General features: G+C 39.5%; 3 protein-coding genes across 3 annotated transcripts in view; 1 reads left to right on the forward strand and 2 right to left on the reverse strand.

Moving 5' to 3' along the window:
* Positions 1 to 2,751, forward strand: part of LOC130545799 (probable proton-coupled zinc antiporter SLC30A4) — a 3,137-nt gene extending 386 nt beyond the window's left edge. The window contains exons 2-8 of the mRNA XM_057320568.1: positions 1 to 407; positions 495 to 641; positions 715 to 868; positions 1,260 to 1,461; positions 1,578 to 1,683; positions 1,773 to 1,907; positions 2,002 to 2,751. The exon at positions 1 to 407 is cut by the window's left edge and continues 72 nt beyond it. Of these exons, the coding sequence (XP_057176551.1) occupies positions 23 to 407; positions 495 to 641; positions 715 to 868; positions 1,260 to 1,461; positions 1,578 to 1,683; positions 1,773 to 1,907; positions 2,002 to 2,156 (1,284 nt within the window). The 5' untranslated portion in view covers positions 1 to 22 and the 3' untranslated portion in view covers positions 2,157 to 2,751. The remainder of the gene's footprint in view (positions 408 to 494; positions 642 to 714; positions 869 to 1,259; positions 1,462 to 1,577; positions 1,684 to 1,772; positions 1,908 to 2,001) is intronic.
* ubl3a (ubiquitin-like 3a) overlaps positions 1 to 10,000 on the reverse strand; it is a 40,057-nt gene that overhangs the window by 5,897 nt on the left and 24,160 nt on the right. The window lies entirely within an intron of this gene.
* On the reverse strand, positions 4,599 to 5,329 carry LOC130545801 (normal mucosa of esophagus-specific gene 1 protein-like). Its single transcript, XM_057320571.1, has 3 exons — positions 5,144 to 5,329; positions 4,970 to 5,058; positions 4,599 to 4,731 (listed from the first exon to the last, which is right to left on the reverse strand). The coding sequence occupies exons 1-3, from the start codon at positions 5,183 to 5,185 to the stop codon at positions 4,623 to 4,625; spliced, it is 240 nt and encodes a 79-aa protein (XP_057176554.1). The 5' UTR covers positions 5,186 to 5,329; the 3' UTR covers positions 4,599 to 4,622.

Here is a 10,000-nt window from a genome sequence, read left to right on the forward strand (position 1 = left end):
GCGCGCGTGTGTATATTCAGAGATGTCCGGTTCGCACCTGATGGGTCGCGTGCGGTCGTTGTTCCGCCGGCAGACGGACAGGTTGCCCCTCAGCGACACGTTTGATTTCTCCGAAGATCTCGAGGAAGACGAGACGCCCAAGTTCAGCCAGCTGAAGGTGGTGGTGTCCGGTGAGACGGACGAGCTCCCCACGGGAGCGCGCAACGGCGCGGCGGTCAGCACGCTGCTGGCGGACGATGACGACTCTCTGCTGGACTCGTCCTCGAGTCTCGGGAGCCCCGGCGCGGCGGCGGACGCGTGCGAGAGCTGCAGGAGGACGCGAGAGCGCACCAGACGCCGGACGGTGATGAGGAAGCTGGGCGTCGCGGCTCTCCTCTACTTCCTGTTCATGGTCGGTGAGCTGATAGGTGAGCGGATCTGAGATCTGTCATTGCGCTGACTGACTCTAGTCTGACTCCGGTGTGACTCCGGTGTGACTCTGGGTTGTGTTTCAGGTGGTTATGTGGCGAACAGTCTGGCGATCATGACGGACGCGCTGCACATGCTGACGGATCTCATCGGGATTATTGTGTCGCTGCTGGCGCTCTGGCTGTCTGGCAAACCCCCGACATCCAGATTCACTTTCGGCCTTCATCGGCTCGGTAATGCTCCTCTTCATCTCATCCAATCATGTGTGCGGAGTTTCTCAGAGTGTGTGTGTGTGTGTGTGTTCAGAGGTGTTGTCTGCAGGGATCAGTGTGTTGTTGATCTACATTCTGACGGGTGTGTTAGTGAATGAAGCCGCACAGAGAACCATTCATCAGGATTTCACTATAAATGGTGATGTCATGCTGATCACGGCAGCGGTGGGCGTGGCTGTCAACCTGCTGTGAGTCTCCCCCCCCCCCCACACACACACACACACACACACACTTTCTGATGATGTTTTTTTACAAATAATTCAAGATCAGCGCTCGAGAGCCCATCAGATCTGTGAGAGATCAGTGCGGTCTCACATCACATCACAACACTAAAACATTCTCAAACTCATCTGCTCCGCGTCTGCGGTGTATTGAAGCTCAACATTTTATGGCTTAAGTCCACAACAGAGTTCTCTCCTGCGTGACGCACCTTCATTGAGTTCAACATGATTTTTTGTAAATAAGACATGAAATGTATTTTACAATGTACATCGACTAAACTGATAATAACCGTCCGTGTGGAGGTTTTGAAATATTGATACTCCTCGTGCATCACCTCAGACGTGTGTGTGTGTGTAGGATGGGATTTCTGCTCAATCAGTCTGGACACATTCACTCGCACGGACACGGACACGGTCACTCACACGGCCCGACGGGGCGGAGTCAGGATCAGGGACGGGGTCACGGGAGCCTGGCGGTTCGAGCTGCTTTCATTCACGCTCTGGGTGACCTGGTGCAGAGCGTCGGCGTTCTCATCGCTGCATACATCGTCCGGTTTAAAGTACGTTTCTCACTTCAGTCTGTGTTTCTGAAGCGTCTGTAAACGTGTCAAAACAGACAGTTGAAAACAAGACGACGTCATTGTTGTGATCTTGACGTCATGTGTGTGTGTTCCAGCCAGAGTATAAACTGGCAGATCCGGTGTGTACGTACCTGTTCTCCATACTGGTGCTGTTCAGCACTTTCCAAATCATCCGAGACACGGGCATCATCCTGCTGGAGGGTGAGACATCTCTCTCTCTCGCGCTCTCTCTGTCTGTGAAGAACACGTCACGTGTGATAAAGTTTTGATGCATGTCGATGCGTGTGCAGGCGTGCCGCGTCACATGGACGTGTCGGGCATCCGAGCCGATCTGCTGAAACTGCAGCACGTGCAGCAGGTGGAGGAACTGAAGCTCTGGGCTCTGACGGCAGATCAAACCGCAGCCGTCGTTCACCTGCAGCTCGGTGAGACGCCCCATCTTCTCTCTCACTTTACATTTACAAAATCAAATCAGCTGAGGAGGCGATGTAGAGCTGCTGTTGTCTTTGTTGTGTTCAGTGCCGGGGATGGTGGGTAACTGGGAGGACGTACAGACGAACGCGCGTCGCCTGCTGATGATGTCACACGGGGTGACGCACTGCACAGTGCAGCTGCAGACGCAGAGACACGGACCGCCGCAGTCCTGCACAAACTGTCTCACACCGAGTGCCTGAACGTAGAGAGGCGGATGAACCCAGCCGGGTTTTAATGATTGTCCAGCAGCTTTTTCTAGAATGACTATTGACCTCATTTTTGATACACCTTTAATACAAAAGAACCACATGACAAACACACTCAGATGATTTTCGCTTGTGTGTGTGTGTGTGTGTGTGTGTGTGTGTGTGTGTGTGTGTGTGATAGATAACCCTCTGCATGTTCTCATGTGTGGCTCAAACGATTACTTCTCATTATATACTGACAATCAGAAGAGACTGAGATTTCACATCACACACACACACACTTACATGATTAAACACCATGTCAGAATGGCACAGAATTTTATTTTTTACTTTTTTAGTTAATTGTTGTTTATCTCAAATGCAAAATGAGTATAAAAGTATTGTTTAATCATCAGTAATGATAATGGTGATGATGAGAAGCCTTTATGCCTTTTATTATTATTTTTATGGCTTTTTTGTTTTTTGCAGGAGGCTGAAGGTTCATTCTTTGATTTAATTCTGTCGGCAGTATTTTTGTTTGTGTTTCAGGATTTGATCTGACAGCTGAAGTGCTTGATAACTTGAAATAAAAGGATTTTAATGGCCTGTATTGATTGTTTGTTGAAGATCAATTCTCTACACACAACACTCCTCTGATCTCTTCAGTATTTGACTGTTGGTCATAAGATCACTCTTCCACAACTTCAGCTGTGGTTGCCATGGTGATGATATCTCTTTGGAGCAGATGTGTGAATTTGGTTGCCAAGTGATGATGCTGTTGTAGAGGGTTACTTACATGAGTTTTGTTTACTCGAGCCTGGAGGTCACCAATAAATCATCAATAAAACAAAAAGTGATGTTTGGAGGATGATTTAGTGAACTAGTCTCTTACTGCAATATTTGATGCATTTATTTGAATTCTTGTGGGAATATTATAGAGATTTTATGCTGAATTGCAAATATAGAAATAAATATGATTAAAACTAATGAAAAACTTCAGGTTGTGACAGCAGCAGAAACACACAGCTGCTCTTATACAAAGACTGTCAACCGATGACAAGCTCTTAAAGTCACAGACACGTTGTGCGTCAGCTGTGTGTGTGTGTGTGTGTGTGTGTGTGTGTGTGTGTGTGTGTGTGTGTGTGTGTGTGAGCTCAGCATTATGAGGAACATTCAAACACTTCCTGCTCACATGACTGCCATTAACATATAACACAGAGTCACGCGCACACACACACACACACACACACACACGCACGCACACACACACACACGCGCGCGCACGCGCACACTCCCCGAGGGTAAAGCTGAATTCACCTGCTCGTGGATGATGCAGAGGCTCTTTGAGCTAAAAACATGATTATGCGATCTTTACCCATCAGGTTGTGTGATGAACTGATGTTTAGTGTGGATCTGAATCATATGAAGGAATAAATCTCAAGATATGATGTCAGACCTCAGCCAGCTCGCTGAGCCGCTGATGTGTTTGAGTAATGATCTTATTGTTGTGCTGAAAGGAAATGTGTGATCAGATTGTGTGTGTGTGTGTGTGTGAGAGAGAGAGAATGAATCACTATATTGTGAATAAAAGCCTCTGCTAAATATAAAACAATCTAAAAAGAAGCTAAAAAGCTGCTGAAGCAAATAAAGACAGCCATACAGTTCATCAATATTGTTTACTTGATAAAGTTGCGGAGTCAAGTGTAGGATTTGTGTACAGTAACAACAGGTTTAAAATACAAAAGCGCGCACACACACACACATGTCTGGTTTATTATCTCCGTGGTGACAGTCCATAGGCGTAATGTTTTTATACTGTACAAACTGTATATTCTATCCCCTATCCCTAACCCTATCCCTAAACCTAAAGATCATAGAACACTTTTTGCATTTTTAGATTTTTAAAAAATATTGTTCTGTACAATTTATAAGCTTTTGTGCCCATGAGGACCTCAATTTTGGTCCCCACAGTGACACGAGTCCCCATGTGTTGGTGTGTATTCAGGTTTAGGTCCCCACCGGGATATACAAACATGAACACACACACACACACACACATACACACACACACCTATTGAGATTAAATGATGACACATTTATTGTCTGTGTAAATTAAACTTAGTTTAAATGAAAGATTTCCTCTCATTTATTTTTGTAGACTATGTCCGAAAATGACCTTCAAAAGTTTCCTAAGCTTCATGCACCGTAAGTACTACTTGGTTTATTTTGTGTATCGGTCATTACTTTTTACCACACACACACACACACACACACACACACACACACACACACACACACACACACACACACACACACACACACACACACACACACACACAAGCAGATGATAAAGATATAGAGCCGGTTGCATTTACTGCTTAAAATCAGTTATATAAAAAGTTAGCCTGGGCTGAAACATGAATGAAAAGTAAAACTGATTAGTCCTAATTATTTATTGCCAGTCAGTGAGACTAGGCAGTTTTAACTTAGCGCAACTGGACCATAATTCTCAGTAGTGTGTTGTCTTACCTTCTGTGGTTTTGATGGGTCCAGTTTCTCCCAGGGCTCTGGATTTCTTGTCTTGTTTAAACTACAACAGTTATTAACAAAAACAATAATTACTGAACCAGACACACAGACACAAATATAAACTTCAACTGACATTTGAGTTCATGTGTTCATTGAGAATCGACTCAACACGAATATTTATACATATATTTATAATACCAATAGCGTCAGACACCTGTGTCTATCACATAGACATAAATGACTTACATGACATCAGATTGAGTTATTATGTGTTATTTCATCACAAAGACATGACTTACATGACATCGGGTTTGGTGAATAAGAAGTAAATTGGAGCTGTTGTCGCTCCGAGCGCAGCACAGCCCACAAATCCAATTAAAGGAATCAGCTACAAAGAAGAAAAAATGTATTAATGACATAAAGACACTGTAATAATAATTGCAATAACAATAATATCAACAAAAAGTTCTCACCTCCTTCCTCTTCTTCAGCATCTGTATAAATCCTCCGCGCATCTTTCACCTGACACAAGTTTTCTCAAGAGATCAGAAGATGAGAGTTCAGTCTAGATGAGACCTGAAGTTCAGATGATGAGAGACCGGTGATCTGCTGCATCACTCTGACTGCGCGCGCTTATAACACGCGTGGGGTGGCACGTACACACACACGCACGCGTTATTCACTTCACATGGAAACTGGAACAGGGAGAGCAGCAGAGCGCGCTCTTCAATGGATTCCTACATGCACGCACACGCACAACAGCCGTAGCGGGACACTGTATGAGGCTCCAACTGTTGTTGTTTATAAATGTGTACGTGTGACCAATGTTTCTGAACATCCCATGTGACTCGTGTGATTGTCATGCGACATTTTGTTACAATATCAAGAAAATCATTGAAAGCGATCTAGAAAATCTTTATTACCAGCTAAATGTCTAAAAGTGATTTTCTTATGTTCAAATTTGTAATCGAATTAATTTCATGCAGGGCCGGAGCCAAAGGGGGGGCACAACAACCCTGTTAGGGGGGCATGGCCCGCGAGTGACACCGTTTTAAATTAATGTAATACATACTGAAAATAATTAATAAAAAGTTTTAACGTTTAAAGCATTTGAAACAAAGTGTAAATGAAAATGGTAGCCTAGCCTATGTGTTCACTTTGTAAAAAGATATTAGCCTACTCTAGTCAGGTTGTTGTGATGATGCGTCATTACGCAGCGTATTAATGTATGTACTTTGTAACTTATACGTGTGGAGGGAAGCCGCTAGCAATTAGCAAAGTTACAGACGCTCGATGCTTCACAAAGGCTCAGTTAGTTCAGCTTTGGAAAAGGAAAATTTACAACCGAATGGAAGGACGCAGTTTTAAGGAGGTTTAATCTTCGCACGCGGCGTCTTCAGCTTTTTTAAAAGGTAGCCTATACGTGTGTTTCATTTACTTTTAGCAAGCCTTGGTGCCAAGGAGCATTATATCACACCATAGGTTATAATTGTAAACCTGTTGTTTTTGTTGTGTGGTAATATTGTTATAGATTTGTGTTATTCTTGTTCACTTGTACGGAAAATAGCATCCTGCACGAGTTGTAAGTGTGCCCTTGCACATATGTGGTAGTTTTGACTTTTTTGTATTAATGATGCTGATTGTGTGCGCTCCCACTGGGAGCCACTTGCCACGCCGTTAGTCGTGGTCTGGCGCCGACTCTGATTACATGTGCCTTCATCAAAATTGTGTTGATCAATTTATTACACATTGATTTTGGCTGAGAAATTACCCCCCAAAATATCAGATTTCAAATTATTAATGTTATATATTATAAAAAAACATTGAATATTTAAAACTAGCAAATAAATATTTAAACATAGTATAACATTGAATTGAATGTTATAACTTATATGCTATATTTTACTACATTTCATTGTTATTACTACATTTTATTTACGATATTATTATTTAAACGCAAGCTTGCCGAAATGGATGAAACGTTGCGCTCGTCAATTGTCACTTTTTACTCAGCCGTTTATTCCAGTTGCGACATACTTTGATTTAATTTGACTAGGAAGGATGCATAATGTGCAATATATTTACAGTATGCATGCATTCATCTGCTTCGTATGCTTCTATGATCATCAGTACATACCAATGTTACATTTGTTGTTAAGACATTCACATAAAAACGCACAAGTAATTTATCAATAAATAATCAATGAATGCAAGTAAATGCACCACAAAGAATGCTGAAAAATGAACAAGACAAACAATTTCAGTCAGTAAGATTTTATTATATAATTTATACAGGTTAAGGTTAGATAACATTTTATTTAATAAGCAGTCTTTATAGACAATAATGCAACCACACACCCACCCACACACCCGCACCATTTTATTTAGAAAAACTATATTTTGTTTAAAAAACATCCTTATAATAAAGCACCAGTTTTACAGAAATGTATTTTATCAACTAAGCAGCGAATGTGTTTGAGAAAAAGTGAAATGAATGGGCTTCAATGCAATATTTCTAATTATAGAGCCCTCCATGACACGAGTTAATTCCGCATTCCATTCTTTCAATGGACGTCTATGCCAGTGTCGCAACTCTGTTTTTCAACGGCTGGTTTAATCAGTGGCGTAGCCACCTACAAATAAATGCAGATTTTTTTAAGTCTTAAATGAACCCTTTGGCGCGTATACGATCACACCGGTGTGATTAGAACATTCGGCGCTTTGGCTGGCACAGAGCCAGATTACTCAATCCTCTCACATATCACAACTATGCAGTGCTTTCAATCACATAATGTTTATTTTAGGCTTCATACATTTAAATTCACGTGCTGTAAATGCGGCACAAACAAACACAGCGCCCGCTTAACTGTTAGCTCAACTAACGCGATCATTATAAAAGTGTTTAAACAACAAAACACATTCATATACACATATTTGACAATCGGAATATCAGATATTTCATATCATAGTTAACAAGTTTGTGAATATTTTGATAAAAAAGAAAAATTACGTAAAAGCAATACATCAGTCATACAGCTGCTGTCGTTCTGCGGTGTGTCTGTCTGATAAGCAGTCCCGCGTCGCCATGGAAAATTAAAGCGATACGGTTGCCTTGAAAAAAAAACTCACGCCAGGGAGTCATTCTGAACATTTTAAATTTACGTGTGAAAGGGTTTTAATAAAAACAATTATACTCGTGCTATTTTTGTTTAATTACAATATTTATGGATATGTATGGAAGCCCGTTTCCGCCATGGTTGGGAATTTGTTTAGATTTTATGAGTCATTATGACTTAGTATCTCAAAATAATGAGAAACTAAGTCGAAATTTCGACTTAAGTATGAGTTACTAAGTCGAAATTTCGACTTAGTTTCTCATTATTATGAGATACTAAGTCATTATTATTTGTTACCAAGTCAAAATTTTGACGTAGTTTCTCATTATTATGAGATACTAAGTCATTATTATGAGATACTAAGTCATTATTATGAGATACTAAGTCATTATTATGAGATACTAAGTCATTATTATGAGTTACTAAGTCATTATTATGAGATACTAAGTCATTATTATGAGTTACTAAGTCATTATTATGAGATACTAAGTCATTATTATGAGTTACTAAGTCATTATTATGAGATACTAAGTCATTATTATGAGTTACTAAGTCATTATTATGAGATACTAAGTCATTATTATGAGTTACTAAGTCATTATTATGAGATACTAAGTCATTATTATGAGATACTAAGTCATTATTATGAGTTACTAAGTCATTATTATGAGATACTAAGTCATTATTATGAGTTACTAAGTCATTATTATGAGATACTAAGTCATTATTATGAGTTACTAAGTCATTATTATGAGATACTAAGTCATTATTATGAGATACTAAGTCATTATTATGAGTTACTAAGTCATTATTATGAGATACTAAGTCATTATTATGAGTTACTAAGTCGAAATTTCGACTTAGTTTCTCATTATTATGAGATACTAAGTCATTATTATGAGATACTAAGTCGAAATTTCGACTTAGTTTCTCATTATTATGAGATACTAAGTCATTATTATGAGATACTAAGTCATTATTATGAGATACTAAGTCGAAATTTTGACTTAGTTTCTCATTATTTTGAGATACTAAGTCATTATTATGAGATACTAAGTCATTATTATGAGATACTAAGTCGAAATTTTGACTTAGTTTCTCATTATTTTGAGATACTTAAGTCATTATTATGAGATACTAAGTCNTGCAATTAAAATCTCCCCCTATAAATAAATACTCTTCGGGTTTGCAGGCTTCTACAACACTTTTAACCTTATTTAAAAACAAAACTCGTTCACCTCCCATTACTGGCGCATATACATTCAGAAAAACAACAGTAAAATTCTCAAAGCTGAGCCATACTTTTAACAAATTACCCTCAATTACATTTTCTATATCAACTAAAACAGGAGTAACATTCTTACTTAATAGGATGGCAATACCACCACTATTTGTACTCTTATGACTTAAAAACAATTTTCCTTCCCATTCCATCATCCATTCACTTTCATTTTTTAAATCACTATGGGTTTCTTGAATAAACATAACATCAACATGTTTTTGCCTTATTAGTTCAAAGAGCATTGCTCTCTTCCTATAATCTCTTGCACCATTTATGTTTAGACCGCCCAGTTTTAAATTATTCATAAAGTGAATAAAAAAAGACACCGAGCTAAACAAAAAGAGGCAAAAAGGAAAAAAAAGAAAAATTATAACACTTGTTTTTCATCATTCAGCATACTTGACCTCAACTTTTGAACAAATTTCCTCAACCTGTATACCTCCTGTTCTGTTAAACCCCCCAACCCTGTTTCTTTAATTGCCACTTTTGCTGACTCTATAAACAAACCACGATCCGGAAAAAAATCGTCAACTTTAATTCCCTTCATTCCTTTTGTTGTTTACAAAAAAGACTTAATTCTCTCAATAGTATATGCACTCCTCCCCAGCCTTTTTAGGGAGACTGAATCAAGTGAACTCACAGATTCATTCTCACTCTCTGTTACTGAATCATCAGAATTACTACAATCAGAAAGAACTCCAAACATCTCATCATCTTGTTTGTCCTGAACCGGTTCTTTTTTTGTTTTTTTTCCACCCTTCTTGGTTTTATTTTTCCTTTTCAAAGTTGGTGTTTTAAAAAGATTATCATCTTCTGTCATGTCAACATCCCTTGAAATTTCTACCTCTGCAGCCACACCATTTGTTTTCTCCACAACTCTTCCTTCCTCATTATTCCCTTCTTGATTAGTTTGTTGTATATCATCCCTAATT

This window comes from Triplophysa rosa, linkage group LG22 (assembly GCF_024868665.1).
Source record: "Triplophysa rosa linkage group LG22, Trosa_1v2, whole genome shotgun sequence".
Taxonomy (NCBI): Eukaryota; Metazoa; Chordata; class Actinopteri; order Cypriniformes; family Nemacheilidae; genus Triplophysa; species Triplophysa rosa.

Coding starts and splice junctions, on each gene's coding strand:
- LOC130545801 (XM_057320571.1), bottom strand. CDS start 5,185: ATGCGCGGAGGATTTATACAGATGCTGAAGAAGAGGAAGGAG. Junction 5,059..5,143: donor TGCTGAAGAAGAGGAAGGAG/GTGAGAACTTTT, acceptor TCTTCTTTGTAG/CTGATTCCTTTAATTGGATT. Junction 4,732..4,969: donor TTCACCAAACCCGATGTCAT/GTAAGTCATGTC, acceptor TAACTGTTGTAG/TTTAAACAAGACAAGAAATC.